This window comes from Scleropages formosus, chromosome 4, assembly GCF_900964775.1.
Source record: "Scleropages formosus chromosome 4, fSclFor1.1, whole genome shotgun sequence".
Classification (NCBI taxonomy): Eukaryota; Metazoa; Chordata; class Actinopteri; order Osteoglossiformes; family Osteoglossidae; genus Scleropages; species Scleropages formosus.
Window position 1 is genome coordinate 25,437,231 of NC_041809.1, and position 21,276 is coordinate 25,458,506.

The 21,276-nt window shown below is 47.1% G+C and overlaps 1 protein-coding gene across 2 annotated transcripts in view; it reads left to right on the top strand.

Moving 5' to 3' along the window:
- The first annotated feature begins 414 nt into the window (after positions 1–414).
- Positions 415–21,276, top strand: part of LOC108921198 (roundabout homolog 2-like) — a 33,546-nt gene continuing 12,684 nt past the window's right edge. The window contains exons 1-13 of one of the 2 annotated variants that reach the window (XM_029251420.1): positions 415–473; positions 1,937–2,073; positions 5,298–5,422; positions 6,743–6,914; positions 9,962–10,167; positions 11,277–11,358; positions 11,582–11,747; positions 12,102–12,268; positions 12,524–12,645; positions 13,955–14,186; positions 18,397–18,521; positions 18,965–19,136; positions 20,221–20,397. In XM_029251420.1, the coding sequence (XP_029107253.1) occupies positions 1,944–2,073; positions 5,298–5,422; positions 6,743–6,914; positions 9,962–10,167; positions 11,277–11,358; positions 11,582–11,747; positions 12,102–12,268; positions 12,524–12,645; positions 13,955–14,186; positions 18,397–18,521; positions 18,965–19,136; positions 20,221–20,397 (1,876 nt within the window). In that variant the 5' untranslated portion in view covers positions 415–473; positions 1,937–1,943. Of the gene's footprint in view, positions 474–1,936; positions 2,074–5,297; positions 5,423–5,631; positions 5,697–6,742; positions 6,915–9,961; positions 10,168–11,276; positions 11,359–11,581; positions 11,748–12,101; positions 12,269–12,523; positions 12,646–13,954; positions 14,187–18,396; positions 18,522–18,964; positions 19,137–20,220; positions 20,398–21,276 lie in introns of those variants that run through there. The other variant, XM_029251421.1, reaches the window with a different exon arrangement.

Consider the following 21,276-nt stretch of genomic DNA (forward strand, 5'->3'; position numbering starts at 1 on the left):
GCGGAGAGATGAAACCGCACTCGCGTGTGAATTGGGTCGACATCGGAAGAAATGGAAATGTGTCCGTTGGCATCAGCAGACTGAGGATTTACTCATACCTGAGCAATATGATGGCCAGACCAAGTTCAGCATAATTTACAGCGACTGAAAGAAAGCCCACATGTCTGTGTGACAGAGAGATAAAAAGCTGATGTACATGGACTTGTGATGAGTAGGCATTTCGTTTTTTTTTTTTTATCACATTTTGTCTTTTTTAAAAGCTTTGTACTATTTAAATATTTTACATAATTTCCATGTATTTTATTTGATTGTTTAATTGCAGTGCACATGGAGCAGCAAAACGTATATTCCTGGAATACAAAAGGAACTGAACTGAGAGGAATTAGATGAGAGAGGGAGAGAGAGGGGGCGAGAGATAGGAAGACGTTGGGGGGGCTAGGGAGAGAGAGCAGCCGAGAGAAGCGGCTTCCAGGGTAATTACTCCCACACCTCCCTCCCCACCACATCCCACATTTCAGGCTGGTTTGTGTCTAATCTAATGTTGAGCCCTGAAATTCTATTCTGTCTGCAAACGAAACTCAAACCGGGTGAATATATTTGAATGACCTCACCCACTACACATACCGCCCTTTACTTTGGGAACATCTGTCTGGCTGTAGGTCAAACCCAGGTGCCAAGGCACCAGTACTGTCGCTCTAGCTATGGGGGTTAGCGATTAACGGATCTGCCATCATCTCGCTTCCTTCCCCTTTGCCTCCTGTTCTGCCAGGATGAAGACAGACGAGGACAAATATGTCCAAAATCACCGCAAAACCAAAATACAAAAATGCCCTTGAAAAGGTGCTGGAAGGTATTCGCAAGAAACGAAAATGTGCATCTGGATGATATGTGCTGAAACTACATGCACAAACTGAATCGCTGTCAGTATGAGCTACGGTTCGGCGGAGCACCAGGCTCTTGCGCATCACCTCTTCCGGCCGTGGAGGTTTGATCCCGCGCGCCGAGTGCCGCTCGCTTGGCCTGGCACGGGGGCGTGGGGTTGTCCACTCGCAATCGCTAACCTCTCCATGCTGAAACAAGCTCTCCCATATGTCTGCTTAGTTCATACACATGTAGAGGAAAGCATCAAGAGAAGGTCTAATCTCTCACCACTGTGTGCTGGGCCTGCGTACCTGCTCCTTGGCACTCCTTGCCCCGTCCACTGTGTGACCCAGAGATCTGTGATGGTGATCTCTGTCTGGGGAAACTCATAAGACGGATAAGGGCTTATCTCACACACACAACTACACACTTTAATACACACACCGCAGTGCTTGATTATAAATATTGAAACAGTCGGGGTTCCGCTTGAAAGCCCCCATCCTCTCTGCAATGCTGGTTTTCCCCGAATGCCTCTGTCGCCCCCTTTCCTCGGCACCCCAGCAGAGAGACCGCGCTCTGTATACTGCTCCCCTCTCGGTCTACTCTATTATTTTCTGTTTGCTCTTCTGTAAAGCGTGCGATTGTTCAGCAGGATGTTAGCTGTGCTTCAGCCTTTCCGTAAATACAGACAGTCCATCTTCGCGAACTGCGAAGCTGCGTTCCGTTCACGCAGATAGGCCTGTAACATGCACTCAGATGCTCGCAAACACTTCGAACCGGGTGATAAAGCTGAAAGAAACTGACTCAAAAAGTGCACGTGACAGCCTACCCTCTCCTTTGCGTAGTCTTCGACTTCTCTCCAAGAATAAAAGTTTGTATGTGCAAAATGATGTTTTTAAAACGTCTACGCTTCTGAATCCGTCGGTTCGGAGACTATTTATCCTGTACAGAGTTGCAGCGGTCTTCGAGGCAATCGCTGGAAGCGTGGGGCTCCGGGCAGGGTACGCTCTCGATGGACTGCAGCGACACGCCCAAATGCTGGCCGCCCCACCGGATAACGCTCTTCAACCCCCAGGTACGAGATGAAGCACGAGAGGGACGAACACGTGCTGCGGGTGAGGAAGGCGTCGACTGTGGACCAGGGACGTTTCGCCTGCGTGGCAGAGAACCGTGTGGGCAAGGCAGAGGCTGAGGCCACCCTCACTGTGAGGGGTGAGTACCAGTCTGACTTTTTCCCTGCACAGGGACTCTAAAATTCAACCGAAGGACTACCTGAACCCCGGTGCGTCACAGAGGATAACGTGACTGTCATTGTACCAGCAGCTCTGCGCCTTTTATCGTTTGCACTCTTTATTTACGGTATTTATTTCTGTGGTGCGAATGCACTTTAGCTGGAATGAGATATAAACAGTCCAGACATTTGTTAACTGATGTCTCTGATTTGGTATCAGAATCTTTCCCACGTTGTGCTGCCAGCGCTTTTTATCCTTACTGTCAAAGTAGTCTGGATACCCAGGTCAATTTAATCAATGCGCTCGACTCCTTTTGTTAGCTCCCGTTTAGCCGACCATTTCATTCATCTGTTATCGATCCAGCTCGATATTTCTGTTTTCGCACGATGAATCAACCGTGAAGGTGAATGTGACGCACACACTGTTGCCCTCGTCCGGAGACTCTGTGCCACCGGGGCAGCGGAAGCAGGCCTTGTCTTACCCATAGGCTGCTGTGGGCTGCCCTTGAATTATGGATCACGATGAGACCGGGGAGTGTGTTGCTGGCAACGGAAATAAACCACCGTTCGGAGCGGCTCTGATCCGAAACGCTCGGAGGAGCGTCCGCGATCGTTTTTTTACATTCAGGGTCTTAAGCCCCTGATGTAAAGGCAGTCTCTTAAATTCAGTTGACATCAATTAAATTTGATTTAGTTCATTTTTGAAATGCTCAATTAAGATGGAGCGAATTCTCAGGATTTCCGCCAAAGCGGTGCAATGTACTTGAACAGATATGGGAAAATTGGCAAAAATAAAAAGATTAATTTCGAGTAAAACAAGAATGACAGTTCATAATCGTCATAGCAGCAGAGTGACAAAAAGTGACAACGAATGAGCGTTGCTTCAACCGCTTGTCTTTTGTCTAAAGGCGTACCGTGTGTCCGAGCCTGTTAGCTCGGTCCAGTACAAACGTCCCCCTCCCTGCACCTCCCAGCCTTCAGTGAGCCCCGCAGCCACAGATGACGTGTCACAGTTGACTGGCACAGCCTGCCTGCTGTTCGCCACAAAGGGGGAAGCGTCGTAAAAATGTGCTCTTTTTTACGCCGTAATCACTTCTCTTTCCCTGAGTCTCCAGAGGGTCTGCGCGCTTTAATGATTTGCAGAGTGTGTGTGGATATGTGTTTGAGTGTACGTGCCTCTGTGTGTGTGTGTGTGTGTGTGTGTGTGTGTGTGTGTGTGTGTGTGTGTGTGTGTGTGTGTGTGTGTGTGTGCGCGCGCAGAGTGGGGGTGGAAACAGAAAAGACAACAATGATGGGATGTGGGTGGATGGGATTGTTGGGGGAGTGGGGGGCGTTGATAAAACAACCTTCAATTTTCATGCTTTTTAAATAATAGATTTATAGGCCTGCGCTCAGCAGTGACACACTCCAGCGAGTCGAGGGGTGAGGCCTTTGTGCACGCACAGCAAGGGAGGGAGAATTGACTTCAAATTCCAGAGCTGGGTGATGTTGATGATGATGATGATGTTGTTCAGAGGAAGGTACTTAACCAGAGTTAAGTCTGCAGTAAAATCACTGCTTCAGCAATGAGGAATGGTGTGTTTTAAATGTACAGCTGATGAGTGATCTCAAAGCCAAGTGAAGGTGTCATCATTATTTTATTAAGATACCTTGTTGTAAAGTGTAATTGACCCTGAGGAGAGCAGCTCTACAAAATCATGTCTGAGGATTCAAAGACCTGGACCATAAAGAGTGAAAACAGACAGTCATCTAGAATGGCTTGGCGTAAATGTATAACTTTATGCTTTTGCACTTTACTATTTGTGTGTGGGGGGTGTGGTGGCGCAGTGGGTTGGACCTAGTCCTGCTCTCCGGTGGGTCTGGGGTTCGAGTCCCGCTTGGGGTGCCTTGCGACGGACTGGCGTCCCGTCCTGGGTGTGTCCCCTCCCCCTCCGGCCTTACGCCCTGTGTTACCGGGTAGGCTCCGGCTCCCCGTGACCCCGTGTGGGACAAGCGGTTCTGAAATGTGTGTGTGTGTGTGTGTGTGTGTGTGTGTGTGTGTGTGTGAGCCACATGCTTCTCCACCAGGGGGTGGTATACTCAAAGCCAGAATGATGTGAATGGAGCAGCAGGACTGTATAAGGAACCCAGTCCAATGCGCTACATTCGTACTGCGTTAAAACAATGTCTTTGCTGGGTATAACAGCTTAGCTTGAAAACGCGGAACATGTGGAGTCCCGATCAATAGACAAGAACAAGAGACACAGGTGGAGGCAGTTTCTTACATCTGACTCCTACAGGAATGAGTCTGTAGGAACTTATGTCCCCCCCATCTCCTGCTCTCCCCTGCTGGGGTTATGTCATACGCAGCATGTCATCCTCTCTGAATTGTTCCTTTCTCTTTTCCTCTTGTGTTCCCCCCGTCTCCTGTTCTCCCTGCTTGTTTTCCTTCTCCACACCATTATTCTGTGTGCAGCTCGCCCTGTGGGTAAGTACCCATCCTCTGACAGACTGCATCCTGCATGGGAAACTGCGTGCAGATACACAAACATACATGGGTTCACACGCAGCCCCACTTGTGCACAGATTTAAGCACATACACACAGAAAAGTTGACAACGGAGAGACACGCAAACATATACCCACACGTGTCATGCACACCCATCAGTGCCCATTCAACCTACTTACCAGCTCCTGTCATATTGCTAATACAGGTAACCCATCGCCATGGTAATGTACCACCACTCAGCTTCATCTCCCTGTGTTCACCTGTAGCGTTATTAGAGATCAGAACAGCTCCAATCCAAGAAAACTGGCAGAACCATGAAAGAGGTAGAGAGGGGATGTTTTTGTAAGATGTTTGTCCTAGTGAAGGCTGAGCGATCGCTGTTATCTCAAGACACGGGTTCCCTCTAGGACATGTAGTACATTCGCGGATTTGCCTACGTGCCGTCGCCCTCACCTGTGACTTCCTCCAGCCAATATCAAGTCGGGAGCCAATGGCTGACTGAGACCAAGTGCCCGGATAAAGGCTTTTAGTTGTTGCCATAGCGTCCTCCAGTGAACCCAGTTGCATGGTCTCTTTCTTTGTGGTTTTGATTCTGTTGTTTCGGCCGGCCGTCGGTTTAAAGCCCGCTTGACCCCTGACTGAATTCTCCACCTCTTGCACTTTTTCCATCTCCTGTGCAATAACGAACATTGGTGTTGTGTTTGACCTTTGACCGCAGCGGCACCGCAGTTTGTCGTCAGACCACGGGACCAGATCGTGGCTCAAGGCAGGACAGCCACCTTCCTCTGTGAGACCAAGGGTAATCCTCAGCCCACTGTCTTCTGGCAGAAAGAGGGAACCCAGGTAACGCACCCGCCAGCACCCATTTGGCACCTGTTCATTACCTGCCTACCTACCCCCTGCCTGTTGTCCTGACTGGCACCTATCTGCTGTTTTTTCAGCACTTGTCCTTCACTTGTCTGCTGTTCATCTCTCTGTTACCAGTAAATGACCTGCTTTATCGAGCCATCGAACACCTGGCCATCATCTGCCCTACACTTGATCATCTGCTCCCTGTCACCTCTGGCCCCTACCTGTGTCGCCTATCAGTCACTCTAATATTTGTTTGTGCGTGCAGGTATGGGAGACGGAGAAGGCTAGTCACTAAATGCGGTCACTAACCCTAACCCACATAAACACGTCCTTACACACGTGACGCGCACTTGGTTTTGGTTTTGTTTACTCGGAAGATGGATGCTGACTGCTCCATCACTCTCCCGTGTTAGACATTAGAGGAGGTGTAGCTAATAATGAATGAAAGTAGCAATTAAGTCATTCTACAAGAGGAGGAGAAGGCTTTTGTGTCTCACTTGAGCATAATGAAGTGGACATCTATCAACCTCGAAGTGGGATGGGAGTAATTAAAATAACAACATCATTAGCTGCATTAAAGCCATTAGCTGTAATTGAATCTGGCTAATGTCTTCCTTTTCACGTCCGTCTGTTTGGAGGATGAAATGAAAATCTCTCGCCGGAGCCAAATAAGGGGGGCAATAAAGCTGAGGGATATGTGATGACATAGGTGACGTTTCGGTCAATGTCGACCCCCTCCTCAATCCATTGCTGCTGGCTGACCGCATCAAGTCTCTGGTGTTAATTACCTACTTCCTCTAAACTGATTAAATGCGCGATACGCCGTTTTCACCTTGAATCACTTCACTCTGAATTGAATTTGAGCGTTTGGAACAAGGGAGTGTGAAAGACGGGTTGCACGATGTAAAACGGGCAAACGCAGCGATTGATGCCATTACGGGCACATGCAAAAACAAAAGGAACAGAGGTAAGAGCTATGACTGAGACTGGCTTGGTGGGCAGCGAGGAGCAGTCTAAGTGCTTCTTCCGCGTCTATCGTTTTTGCGTATGGTGTCCATGACCTTTGGCTGAATGTTGCAACAGAATCATAACAGCCGTGGAATCGGAACAAGAGCTCAATGTAAAAGCGCAGAGGCAACCGTAGAAGGATGGACGTCATACTTAGATATGCAGGCATAGATATGCACATTGTAGCTCATCTGGATACATGAAACTCCACTGAAGATGTGTCAGGGTGTGTTAGTGGATAAGTTGACGTTGTCTGAGTATTTTTTTTTAAAAGTATGACGTATGCTTCCTTTTTCTTTCCAGAACCTTCTGTTTCCAAATATGCCGCAGCAACTGGACAGCCGATTCTCCGTGTCCCCCGGTGGTGAACTTACCGTCTCATCCGTGCAGCGCTCCGATGCTGGATACTACATCTGCCAGGCCCTCACAGTGGCGGGCAGCATCATGGCCAAAGCCCAGCTGGAGGTCACAGATGGTGAGGACGCAGTGATGCTCCTCACATGCACGTGTGATGCTCATCACCCTCAGACCAAGACCTGTGACACATACAACCTTGTCCTTTATGAACACAGGCATTCCCAGCAACACGCACAGCAGTTGCCTCACATGCCAATAAGAACTTCGCGCAACGCTTATGACCACACCAACTCTCCATGTCACCTGGTGTTACCCGTTATTACCATGTGACTCTTCCTTACTGTAAATACAGTGCAGACTGGAATTTGTGTGGAGATTGGAGGATTAACGCAGCACACAAATCGAAAAGTCATGTGTAACTTATTCACAATATAAACCTTATGGAATTTGCTACCATCTGTTCTGTGCACAGGGGGGTGCGGTGGCGCAGTGGGTTGAACCTCATCCTGCTCTCCGGTGGGTCTGGGGTTCGAGTCCTGCTCGGGGTGCCTTGTGATGGACTGGCGTCCCCTCCTGGGTGTGTCCCCTCCCCCTCCAGCCTTACGCCCTGTGTTGCCGGGTTAGGCTCCGGCTCCCCGTGACCCCATATGAGACAAGCGGTTCAGGTGATGTGTGTGTGTTCTGTGCACAGAAAAAAGATAATAGTAAATGCTATATAGTAAGAAACACACACACTGTCTGAAACCACTTGTCCCAAGAGGGGTTGCAGTGAAGCAGAACCTAACCTGGCAACACAGGGCACAAGGCTGGAGGGGGAGGGGACACACCCAGGGTGGGACACCAGTCCCTAGGAAGGCACCCTGAGCAGGACTCGAACCCCAGACCCACCAGAGAAGAGGACCTGGCCAAACCTGCTGCGCCACCGCACCCCCCTGCTAGTAACAAACATGTTTATGAAAAATAGTATGCAGTTACTCATAGGAATAAATACAAAAAAAAATGTAAGAAAACTCAATATACATTACACACCAGGAGCGTAACAATTTGTTGGGTGAAAAATAATGTCAATAGTCCTCGGTGGAGTTATACACAAATACTGGAGTGACATATTAGGTCTGCTTGAACATCGCTGGGAACACGCACCCCTGCACACACCTGTACTATGCAAGGGAGAATCTGCGTGAGCTGCAGGGAGCGTCCGGGGATATCGTAGACTCCACATGCATGTAAGACACGACTGCGCTCTACTTCGGATTCTCCCGTCACATCGCTTCATATTCAAAGGTCCACGAAACACACGCAGTGTACATACGCACGCTCGCTCACGTACCGACTTATGAACTTTCCGTCTCTTCTGCGAAATCGTTCCTAACTATCGTTAATGCGCACTTGCTAAATGACAATCTTGACTGCTTTTTAGTTTAAATAACTAAATTGGAGGCTGCAAACAGCACCGAAGCATGCGGTGTAGCCTCACTGATGGAGAGTAACACCTTTAAATCCCACTTCCTGCCAGACTGGCTCATTACCCTAAGTGCTGGGGTTCTGCCGTGGCCATTTGGCAGCTATTTCCTGTTTTTTTGGCTTACGCTCACGGAGACCACTTAATTTAATATCAGTTCAAGCTCAGGGAACGCAAGCGTTGCCCTTGAATCTCAAACAACTTAATGATCAATATCCATGAATTAGTGAGTTGGTGAGTGATTGAGGGCGAATGAGTGAATGAATGAATGAATGAATGAATGAATGGGCATGTCTGTCGGTTCACAAGCAAGTGTGTAAAAAAATGAAAAGCAAGCATGAGTGTCTGAGGGAAGACCTTTGAAAGAAACCGTACGCAGAGCAGAGCGTGGATGAGACATTTATCTAAGATGTCAAAAATATTTTAAAACTGGTAAGCGCACAGTTTGATACACCTTGACACACGGAGTAAATACCCACACCCTCTATTTCCCTGCCAAGTTGTATAGCGCTTAAAGTCCCGATATGACATTGTCGAACCCGACTTGCAAAGGGCCAAGATTTACAGTACGCAGCCCGAGGAAAGCAGGGAAGACCTTGGAGTAGAACGGGGGGAGCATCCGCAGCCCGACTGTAGGCTTAATCTTTCGGCAGCTTTTGCCGTTTAAAATCACAGCTTCCTTCAGTGCTCCTGTCTATTATCCGTTGCTTCTGAACCGCTTCCTGCAGTACAATAAAGCAAATTCTTTTTTAAAAGAATATTAGCCGCGTGATACACGGAGAGGTGGAAGGCCAGCAAATATGTGTCGAGGATCCTGCTGAATTAGCGCCTCAGGTCCCAACATCATTTCTTCACACCTTCCGTTAATGATACTGGGCGTGATGGGATAGACGCCGCGGGACATCCGAGAGCCTGTTTGTTCAGTCGTTACTTTGCACCTCCAAATATAGCATTTCGAAGAGGCAAATGGCAGCTGAATTCCTTTACCCGTATTTTCCTGCTTTGGGCAACTTTTGGGAAAGATGAGAGATGTTCTTTTGTAGTACTTGGTAGCTTTGCAGTATGAAATATACCTTCAGACTGGCAAAAGCTCAGGCCGACTCCAATGCCGGAGACCGGGCGATGGCGTGCGATAAGGGGGCTGGGCTCGTGCCCGGAAGGTGACGGCGATGTCTTCTGGGGCTGTGGCCGCGAGCTATGTCATACCGGAGGTGTTTAAAAACAAGGACAGCCACATAAACCGGAAAAAATGCAAAGATATGTTAAAGCTGGATGCGTTTGTAGAAGTCAGCCATCTGGAGTTGTAAATCATGTGTAAATGCCACATCGGCCGCACGGCAACGGTGAAGTCTGAGGTACAAATGGCAGAAAATGGGGTTTGTGAGTGGAAACTGTTAAACCCCCCATCACCACATCAGTGAGCTGGACCACATGGCTTAGCAACTCCTTCCTTATTTCCCAGAATTCACAAGGTGGTTTTGTCCCTGTGGTGTTCTTAAGGGCCGTGGAGAATAAAGCAAAAATGTATGGGATATTTAAAGCAATGACCACATCCTCCTGTGTGCCCTAAGCGTGCTCCGTAATGCCCTTCCCCGGGCAGCCTCTCATTTGATGTTAGGGTCGGAAAGCGCTCTTTTTTTCGCGTGTGATCTGTCGGCGACCAAAAACCTCCCCGCGTGCGTTCGTGTCCTTCCTGCCTCCAGCGATGACGGACAGGCCGCCGCCCATCATCCGGCAGGGGCCGGCCAATCAGACTCTGAGCGTGGGCGAGTCGGCGCTGCTGCGATGCCAGGCCTCCGGAGACCCGCCGCCTGCGGTCAGCTGGCTGAAGGACGGCGTCAATCTCCTGGGCAGGGACCCTCGCCTGTCCCTGGTGGACGCGGGCAGTCTGCAGATCCAAAATACCAAGGTACGGCGGGTCCAATTGCGCAGAGCTGTAGGCGCACTTAACGCCGTTTACTCCGGGCAGAACTTTGTACTGAGTCACCTGCACTTTGTCTGTGCTGCACTCAAACTGTACAGTCACTGTCATCATCTTATTGCTTATCAAGTCCTTCCCTTCCTCATCATATTACCCTCCTTCCCCCTCCTCCTCCTCCTCTTCTCTGCCCTCATCCATCTTTAAAGTGTCTTTAAAATGTTACCTTTCTGCCTAAGTGCCCAGTCAAAATGTAGTGATACCTGTGCTTGTATGAGCGAGCGAGAGAGAGAGAGAGAGAGGGGCAGAGAGAAAGAGCTGTCAGCAAGGGAGGGCAGGGAGATTTGAGATGATGCTACGGCATAACTCAGATGGACAAGGGCAATTATGTAGCCTATGAGGAGATGAAAAGGGGATATTGATTTTTGTAAACTATTTGGTGCTGTCATTTAGTTAGAGATAGATGCTGTGGTTACACACATGCGTACACACACACACACACACACACACACACACACACACACACACACACACACACACACACACATTTATCATCGCCACAAAACCCAGCCCTCCTCAGCTACTCTCTCTCAAACCTCCATTACTCCTGACAGAGCTTCCAGCAGCTGATGTTTTATTTAATAAATGACAGGGAGACAGAAGACTTGAAAGCACACGCACACCACCACCACCAAGTGTGTGTGGAAGGGGCAGGCCAGCTGTCAGTGAAATCCAGGCTGTTTCAGCAGGCTTCCCTAAATGAATTATCACGACGTTGTTGTGGTCAGCAAATTAAATTTATTTAAGAAAAATTAAGGTCAGCACTTTCATCGGGGATCTGCTGTTTTTGCCCTCCCTCCTGTGTTACTCCTTCCATGTCCCTCCCTCTGTTTTTCTGCATCTACCTCTCCTCTCGCTCTAAAAGCAGATAAGGCCAGTGTGGGTTAATGCATTTTTAGTGTACCGCTCGCTAAAATCTCTTTTGTTCCAGCGCGAGCGGCTAGAAGCCGAAAGAATTTCACTAGTTCCTCTGCCGGGATTGCGCCGAGTCCGGCTGGTCGCGACCGGCCGTCTGACTTCGCTGACGTTTCTTCCCGCAGATGTCTGACTCTGGGATGTACACCTGTGTGGCTGGCAGTTCCACCGGGGAGACCACCTGGAGCGCCTTCTTGGAAGTGAGAGGTACGGACACGCGCGGCAACTTACCCGACATGCAGTCACGTGGATTTGCCAACACGAGCACTCACGATCGTATTCCTCGCATGCTACACGCACATCTTACACACTGATGTCTGTAAATTGAGACAATATCTGGAAAGTTCTGCTAAATTCCAGCACGTGTCGTGTGTGTCCCCCTTTCACTGTATTGTCGCCATCTTTCCTCCTTCCCTTTGTTGCCTACTAGAATCAGCCGGAGCCGCCGCTTCCGTTCCCCGCGATGCCGACGACCTCCCTGGGCCGCCTTCCAAACCGCAGGTCACCGACGTCACCAGGAATAGCGTGTCGCTGTCGTGGCAGCCCGGGCCGGCTGGGGCATCGCCCGTCACGTACTACGTCATCGAAGCCTTCAGGTTTGTCCGAGAACTAGCTCGATGGAGCAAGCGGGCAGCCACGTCTACGCTTCATGTACACCTTTACATATGCGTGCGGGTATATGTCTCTGGTCTTTCATCTTACATGTGACTCGCCGACTTAGTTCAATTTCCGATTAACCGAGTGCGGGCGATTGATAAACACGCTGCCAGCTTGAACGAACAAACGGCCGAATGCCTGACTAAATCGCTGCTGGACTAATTAACTAATTAACCAAATAATTGCCTCCTTGATAGATTTCATGATTTATTGACGGGTTAACGAACTCATTGAAAACTAAACGGATACGCGGACCGCCTGACCGATTACCTTACTGATCGGTTGCCTTGCAGTCAGCTGGTGAGCAACAGTTGGCAGACGGCGGCGGAGCACGTGAAAAGCACACAGTTCACCGTCCGCGGCCTGAGACCCAACACCATCTACTTGTTCATCGTGCGCGCCGTCAACTCTCAGGGCCTGGGCGACCCGAGCCCCGTGTCCGAGCCTGTCCGCACGCAGGGTGAGTCTCGCGGGCGGCAAGGTGTGATCGGCGGGAGCGGGCGGGCCCAGAGTCTTGCAGCAACTAGCCGATAGCTAATAAGCTCAGCTTGTTGAGTGAACTTTGCTTTAAATGTCATTTAAAGCAAACGGGCAGCAGTAGCAGATGGCATTTCACGCTTGTTTTTAATTGGACACAAATCCTGTGCCGTAGCTGAGAAGATGCATACTGAGGTTGCTCTACCGACTGCCCTCTTCCTCTCTCCTCTTTCGTCAGACCTCAGCCCCCCGGCGCAAGGCATAGACCATCGTGAAGTGCAGAAGGAGCTGGGTGAGGTCGTAGTTCACCTGCATGACCCCCAGGTCCTCAGCCCTACGGCCATCCAGGTCACGTGGATGGTGAGAAATGCTCAGATTTGCCTTTGCTCCGTACTCTCGCACTCTTCGGTTACAGGAATGAAAAAAGACGCGATTCCGTGCTCGAAGGAATCGGATTCGTTACTTCAGAGGTGTTATGTACGCCGGCTGCACTGAGGTTATGTTAGGTTGAACACATTATCGAAAGATTACAGGGCGAAAGACAGGCACATCAGTAGTAAAGTCATAGCCGAATGTTTAAAATCTCAGGCGAACCGGGCTCTCTATATTGAGGAAAGGCTGCACCCGAGACCCGGACTACTTTAATTTACTAGGACTTGCGAACGATGGAAGTCTGTCATTGCCGACGTGTACAAATTAATATATACGTGTTACTTGGTTGAAACACTTTCAGAGCAGGGATTTGCATGACCGTTTTGGCAAGAGAGAATTCTTGAAGTGCACATCACAATGTATAGCAGAGGAGCAAAAATACCGTGGGATTTCATGCATTTCCTTTATTAACAGCAGAAGCGCCAGAGCAATCGGTAAGCGAGAAGGCGGAGCTTTTTATATTCCCGAATCATACAATTAGCAGCATATAAACACAAACACAGTAAAGCGATCTGCTGATTTACCCCGCCAACAGAAATGTGTCATTTTATATACCTCTTAAAAGTCCCGTTTGTTTCCCTCTGCCGTTTGCTGGCCATTAGTGTGAGTTATTCCCCCTCGGGCAACATGCGTTAGAGCCCACCGCCCCCCATTCAGCAGGGCTGCTCCTTAGCGCCCCCTGCCTGATAGCGTCGTGTGTTTTGCCTTCCAGGGCTTTAACGACTTGTGGTCACATGGAACCTTTCTGCTGCCCTGGAATCTGCTCTGACTTTGATATTAGAATGCATAAATATACGTGCTTCCGATGATGAACGCTATTAACTTTTATGGTTATCCTTCTAAGAGCTTTTTTATTGGGGAGATTGTGAGGGAATGGTTTTGGTGATGTCATGCCGCTCTCCTGATTGGCATTAATTAAATGGAGCGTGCCGGCCCTTTGGTCAGATGAGCCATCGGAATGATAAGCATCTCTGAGGTTGTCACGCCCGTGTGTTCCTGGCATAGGTCTGATACTGCCGAGCAAGAACACTGATTTCCTGTTTTCAATAAGACTGTGTGTCTGGTTACCTTGTGTTTTGCCATTTCTTTCCTTTTGTCTTTCCTCCCTCTTATGCCATCTTTTCTTCCACTTCTCTTTGCCTGTGTGACTGCTTTATTTTTCACAGACCGGATCCTTATTGCACCTCTTCTCACTATCGGTCTCTTTGCCTCTAATGTCTTCAAACCTTCCTACCAGGTGGACAATCCTACTCGCTTCATCCAGGGCTATAGAGTGATGTATCGCCAGACATCAGGGCTACCTGCCCCAGGGGCATGGAGAGGTCAGGATGTGACTCCTCCCTCAGAGCGCAGAACTGTGCTCTCTAGCCTCAGGAAGGGTGTGGTTTACGAGGTCAAGGCCCGCCCCTACTTCAATGACTTTCAAGGCGTCGACAGCGAGTCCAAGACAGGGCGCACTGCGGAGGAAGGTAAAGTGAGCTTTTCATTTCTCTTTGTAGCATCACCTGTCAAAATTTCCAGCAGTGTTACTAGACTGGCTTAAATATCAGGGTAATCCAAATACTGTGACCACACTGATATTAGTTTTACTGAGATTAATAGGTCTGTGGCTCGTTTTCAAGTACAGACACCCCTCTACTTACGTACATTCGACTTACGTAAATCCGGATTTATGTAAACCTTTCCCGGCATACGCATTATTAACAGATAGCGCCTACACAAAACATCTGACATATGTTAAGCACATGTCGGCTTAGCCAGACAAGGTGTCACGCCCACGAACTCGGCAACAAGCAGCACCGGCGGCCGATCAGGCTCCGGGCACATAAAAGGGCAGCCTGGACCTTAGGAAGCTGCGGAACCTTGTTCGGCCTCCTTACTCACTCGCGCTCCTAGTACTTGCTCCTAGTACTTGCTCCTTGTCCTGCTCCTCGTCCTGCTCCTCATGATCGGCTTCCTGGTTTGCCTCGACACCTTGCCTGTCTTTTGAATTACGTTTCTCGGATTCTCCCTTCGGTCTGCGCGCGCAAATCGGTTACTCTTGCCCGTCCCCTCGACCGTGTCTTCTGGATCGCCCCTTGAACCAGCGTCCTGTGCTCCGCACTTGGGTTCGGCGCACCCGCCCCGGGGAAACTCCGTGACACAAGGCAGGAAGCCGCATCTTCCCAGTTCTCGTGTTTTGAGTCATGAGCGCATCTCCTCACGTTAGTGTAGTGCTTTCCTCACATATTTCTTACCCTTTTCATTATTCACAAAGCCTGGTGGTAAATGTGCACTTTAAGGGTTCACTTGCTGCTGAATCTCTGTCCACATTTAAAAAGTGTCTTAAAACTCAACTCTTCCAGACTCACTACGACTGTGATCTACTAAGTTCATGTAACGTGTAACTGTTCGTGCACTATTACTTTGAGATCATCATGTCCGTTAAACAAGAGATAAACCTTCACGTAACTACTCCTATAATGTAACGTAAATGTTCATATACACACATATATATAGTTTAAAAAATACTAGGAAGGAATCATCGATATTTGGATACTTTTATACAACTGCTTTTGTGATGTACATCGATTCATACGGTGTAAAGGAGCACATGAAAGGATCAGCCAGCATGAAAACAACAATAATAATGAAGAAACGTCAAGGTGCAATAACTGAGATGGAATAATTATTAACGTTATGTTGAATGGTGGGGAAGGTGGAGGAATCCAACATATGTACATTTGGACTTACGTAAGAGACTGAAGAGCAGTCTATTTGCTTAAGTTGAGGGGTGTCTATGTATATATAAGATAAGATAAAAATTTATTCATCCCGAAGGAAATTCTTGTGCCAGAGATTGCTCAAACAGATTAACCACAACAATTAAATGTAAAAGTAAAAAAAAAAAAAAAAGTACACAAAGTAAGAAAGCAAAGTGGAAGGTAGAAAGTGACACAGCACATGATATTACACCTTATATTACATTATTATATTAAAATTTAAAAACACACACACACACATTTTCTGAACCGCTTGTCCCATACGGGGTCGCGGGGAACCGGAGCATGATATTAAATGGTTATATTGCTAGTAATGTTGAAAGAAGTAATGATATTGCACATAATAATTATACAATTATACTCGATGTCTCGATGTTATCACTTTACTCCCTACAGAAGGGGGAGGAATTATACAAATTGATGGCCACTGGTATAAAAGACCTCCTATGGCGTTCTGTGGTACACCTCGGTGGTCTTAATCTACGGCTGAAGCTGCTCGGCTGTGCATCCAACATCCAATATTTACTGTATTCTTCATACACTGGAGTAAATTCATTCTTTGAAACCACCCAGTTTGGAAAATGCTGACGTGAACTGGTCGAATTGCCATTATTTCTTATTTAAAAATCTGTCACCTATAATTAATGAATTTACCAGAATAAATGGTCTTTTACCATGATAATGTTAACATAAACTTATTTTTGAATTCCTTGTTACAAAAATTATTTCTGCCTTGTCTTTTAATGTTAGATTTTCATTAATTGATTCATTAATTATCTATAACTGCTTCTCCAGTGGAGGGTTACAGTGGTCCAGAGAATACCCCGCAAGCATATGATGTGAGACAAGGTACAACCTGGACACAGACTTTGATAGTTTGACTCACTGGTCTTTGTGATATGAAGAAATTAAGTTCACAAGATCACTGTCTACACCCTGCACCCCATAAAGCGTGCAGACACTATGCTGTTAGAGGTGTGACATGTTAACAGAGTGGTCAGGTCTTCTGTCTTGCACTTGAAAGATCCAGGTTCAAATCCAATCTCTTGCTGTAGTACCCTAGAGAAAGGTACTAACCCTCAATTGCTCTAGTAAAAATGTCCTTGCTGTATAAATGGGTAAATCATTGTATGTTGTTTAAAATTGCAAGATGCTTCGGAGAGAAATGTTAGCTAAATAAATAAATAAACAAATATTCGTGTAAAAAAATGTCTAATCCCCTTCTGTAATACCTTGGAGCAAGGTGATCAGCTTGAATTTTTCCAGTAAAAATTACCCTGCTATGTGAACAGGTAAAAATTGTAAGCAGCTTAACACTTCACAGTCACTTTGGAGAAAAGCATCAGCTCAATGACTACATAATAACAACGTGTAATCTGCTATAACAGTTGTGATATTATCTTACATTTATGAGTAGCTGTAATTTGTCGAGACTGTCAGTGTAACAGAAAGTAAGAGGTACTTCTCATATGGTCTCTGGCAGTAAACATAATTAAGTTGCATAAATGGATTTGTGTTCTGCAATTTTCATGTGTTCCCATGATTGTTTATTGTACATACATACCTTTTAAATACACTCATCCCTCTTATAACTGGGTCCTGTACAACAAAAAACTGCTGCAACAGAAATGAAATTATTTCAGGTATAGCCTTTGTTTGATCTAGTGGGCTTATTATTCTGTACAGTGGTATTCTTGCCTGTTACACTGTCATTGCACAGCCATTTTACTTCCATAATGGGTATTTTATTCTGTAAAATACCATGGCCATTGTAACAGATGTTTTGGGATAAAGATAGGCACTTAGTGTCTCAAACCTTTTTCCCTTCAGTGTCAACCTGGCTATTTTCTGGCTAAATGGTGTATTATTCTCCATATTACCCAGGAAGCAGTAACTGTTAGCATCAATAAGGGTATGCCTTATTTAATGATTAAATTAAATCTAATGTGAAATATTTGTTAGCAGTGGCACACAACACCTCAAATGGAATATTATCTGAGTACTTTGCAGAATTAAAGACAAGGGCAGTGGTCTTGTGACTTTTATACAATAAATGTGAGCTGAATTATCAAAATTTCTTCTGAAAAGGTTGATATGAATGTGTCAAAGGCATTGAGAACGGCTGAAAAGGCAAAGAAAGCCAAATTATATAACATTATACCCTGCAATAGGCTGCTGCCTCATCCAGCATGTACCCTTCCTGGTGCCCTGAGCTTCACATATTGGCTCTGGAGCCTTGCAACTCTCTCTTAGCACAAGAGGTTATCAGTTGTGAATGTTATCGATTATCATTATATGATTTGTGCTTATTTATTTTGAATGAAAATATAATAGATCGTAAGATACTAAATGTGTTGCTGGTATCATTGTCATACATAAAAGTACCTTGTATTTCGGTAACCAAGAAATACGTTTTATTTTGATAACCTTTTTTGTCCCATAAGAAATAATGATGACTTGATCCCCTCACAATGAGATTTCACCCGATCGGGTGATTTCGTGGAACAAAGGAACTCCATTATGCGAAGAAGGGGTGTACATGAGGGTAAAAAATACATACTTAACCATCAGCTACAATTACACGTTTTACTACCCAGTAATTTGCAACTTTTCAGTGATTGAGGGCTAATACCTTTTTATGCGTTCATTTCTGTAAATTACACAGCGGACCCCAGTTACCCTTGAGAACATAATGGATTCAGGTGTTGTACACCTGAGCAGGGTTCCTGGCCTCAGTAATGTCCCCAGCTGTGTAACAAGATGAATCTTCAACATGGGAGCTGCACAGGCCCCCTTTTTCAGCAGCACCTGCTAAGGAATAAAAAGATGTCGAGTGGTTTTGTCGGCTGGACGTAGAAGGAGCAGTGTCTAGTGTTGACCCTGCTCAGCTGATTGTCCCCGTTTGTGCTGCCCACAGCTCCCAGTGCCCCTCCGCAGCAGGTCACCGTTCTCTCTCTAGGGAGCCACAATAGCACATCCATCAGTGTCTCCTGGGACCCCCCACCCCTGGACCACCAGAATGGCATCATCCAGGAGTACAAGGTGACCCCCCCCCCCCCCAAAGCTCATTCAACACTGCCTACAGGGTCTCAAACTCAGTTCCCTATGGGCAGTGAGTTCCCACTGAGTTTGCGGATTTTCTTTACTCAGCAAATGCCTGGTAATCATTTCGCTGTTTCTGACATGTTTTAAAATGATAAAGTTCACCTGAAGATTGCTGTCATTTGTGCCGAATGCTCTCTCTAGATTGCTGATGTGTAGCAGTTGCGCTGTGCTGCCACGTGGCAAACCTATCGCAACCGACGAGCAGCTAACTGGAGCAATGAAGGCAGCAGAACAGACTAGAATAAGAACCAACGTACATTGAGATCTCCACTAACTAAGTGTGAAACCACCGGCCTGAAGTCACCGGGTCTGATATGTTCCCGTGAACGAAATGCTACGTGACTCATCTCAACCCCTCTGGACACCCTCCCCCTTCCCAGATCTGGTGCCTGGCGAATGAGACACGCTTCCACGTGAACAAGACGGTGGACGCGGCGATACGCTCCGTTGTGGTAGGGGGGCTGCAGGCTGGAGTGCAGTACCGTGTGGAAGTGGCTGCCAGCACCAGTGCGGGTGTAGGTGTGAGGAGTGAGCCACGGCCCATCCTGATAGGTGAGCGCAGAGGCCGGTGGGAACGGAGGGGGCGGAGGGGGCGGGGCTAATGCCCACAGAAGGGGAGCGGAAGAAATTCTTCCCAGTAGTTACAAGGTTAACTCCCCGTACTACTGAGTGCACCTTAATAATGAACTGATATAATGCAAGTGTTGGTTTTGCAGAAAAATTAGAAAGCTATATTTGAAAAATGTCATTGCCTCTGATTTATTAGTTGTGTAATGAGAAAAGAGAGTAAAATTAATCATTCATTAGTCAATTGTGAGTTTATGGGTGTAACAGTGAATGTTGAGGTAATGGGCAGGAGACACCCAGCCCCTCTGGAAAATGCCTGCCTGACAGGTCCAGAGACCCCTGGAGTCCAATTGTCACGTTTCCGTTAATGGAGCAGGAAAAGGAAATGAAATTTCCGTAAAGGGAAGGAATGGTTTAATGAAGAGATTGGGCCCTCTCTTCACATCACTGGCCACGGGTCCAATTTCACACCACGACAGCTGCTGTGCTGTGAAACCAGCGTCTCTCTGGCCACTTCGTGCGCAGATTGCTGGACGTCCGTATTCATTCTCGCGCACGCATAAGTGTTTCCTTCCAGCGCTGAAAGAACAAGATTAGAGTTTAGTTTTTCGCTATTTTAGGTTATTTGCATAATTTTGCTTGCAGGAGAAAACCTGATATGAAATGAATTGCTGCACTGACAACTGTGATTTTCACATTTTTTATATTCTGTTGTACAGCCGGTTAGCGTGTAGTGTTATTTTTCTGCTGGTGTTCCTTCTTTAACAGTAGCGAGTCTCACTGCCGAACAGATCGGTTCGCATAAAACACAACCTCGTGTCTTAATGCAAGGAACAGTTAGTAAATGTTTAAAAAAATCTTAACTGTTCACTCACACAGTTGGTAAAGTGGACAATCTTCTTAGCCTCTGGTTACACGGACATCCTAATACATATCTACGGAATAACATTAATGAAAATCAAAGCTGAGTTCTGAGCAGTGCGCACACACACACACACACACACACACACACACACACACGCACACACACGTATTCACAGAGGTGCGTGCCGCTGTCCCAATTCCCCAGGCAAGGACTTGAAAGACGTGATAACTGGCGGGGAGGAGAAGAACAGCATCTCGGATGTGGTGAAGCAGCCGGCTTTTATTGCCGGGATTGGTGGAGCCTGCTGGATCGTCCTCATGGGCTTCAGCACCTGGCTGTACTGGAGGAGGAAGAAGAGGAAGGGCCTGAGTAATTACGCCGGTGAGATAGACACACTTTATGTGCACGTACCTGTCTCACCATGCTAAGCTGTACAGATGAGGTCGATAGGTGAGATTCTTCATCTGGGCTTAAAGTATCTGAAAAGTAACACACCTGCTAAAATACATTCGGGTGCTCTGGATAAAGATTTTATCTGCTTAAATGAACACCTTGGTCTGATATACGCTGCTGAGCATCGATTTTAAACTAGAACTGAAGCCCCCGCCCCCTCCGCATCAGGGGAAATTGCAATTTTGTGTTTAAAGGAGAATTTGCAAGTCTATGCCTGTTATTGGAGGACTGGGGGCCCTATTGTTCACACATCACTGGCTAATTTATTGTCAGCCTTTAAGAAAAGCCATTTGGCATTTCCCTGGGGTGGGAGTGTATATTGGAGGAATCTCATAGTGGTATGCATTATTATTACCATATTCCCAATGGGGAGGGACAAGAACACAATTACTTACTCATTTTATTGGAATGTATCTAATTTATTCCCCATCTTCTGTCCTTTTCTGTGTAATGGCAGGTAATTTCTTGTAGAAGTCATTTTTGTCTGGATTTTTGCTGTCTGACTGTCTGTTTACAGTCTGTTGGACATCACACAGGATTTAATCTCTCCAACACAATCTCAGGACTACATGCTCTCTGGGGACACTTTGGTTCCTCCACCTTCTGGCAACACCGAGGCTTTCTTCCGTGTTTCTAGAACTACGGTTTTCGAGCCAGGAAAACACTGATCTGATTTTGAAGTCTCGACTGCCTCCTTTCACGTTTGCGGTGCCGTCAAGTGTCCATGTTCGTTTTTGCGTGTGTGTGTGTGTGTGTGTGTGTGTGTGTTGTCATTTATGTCTGCATTGAGTATGTCTGCATATCTCT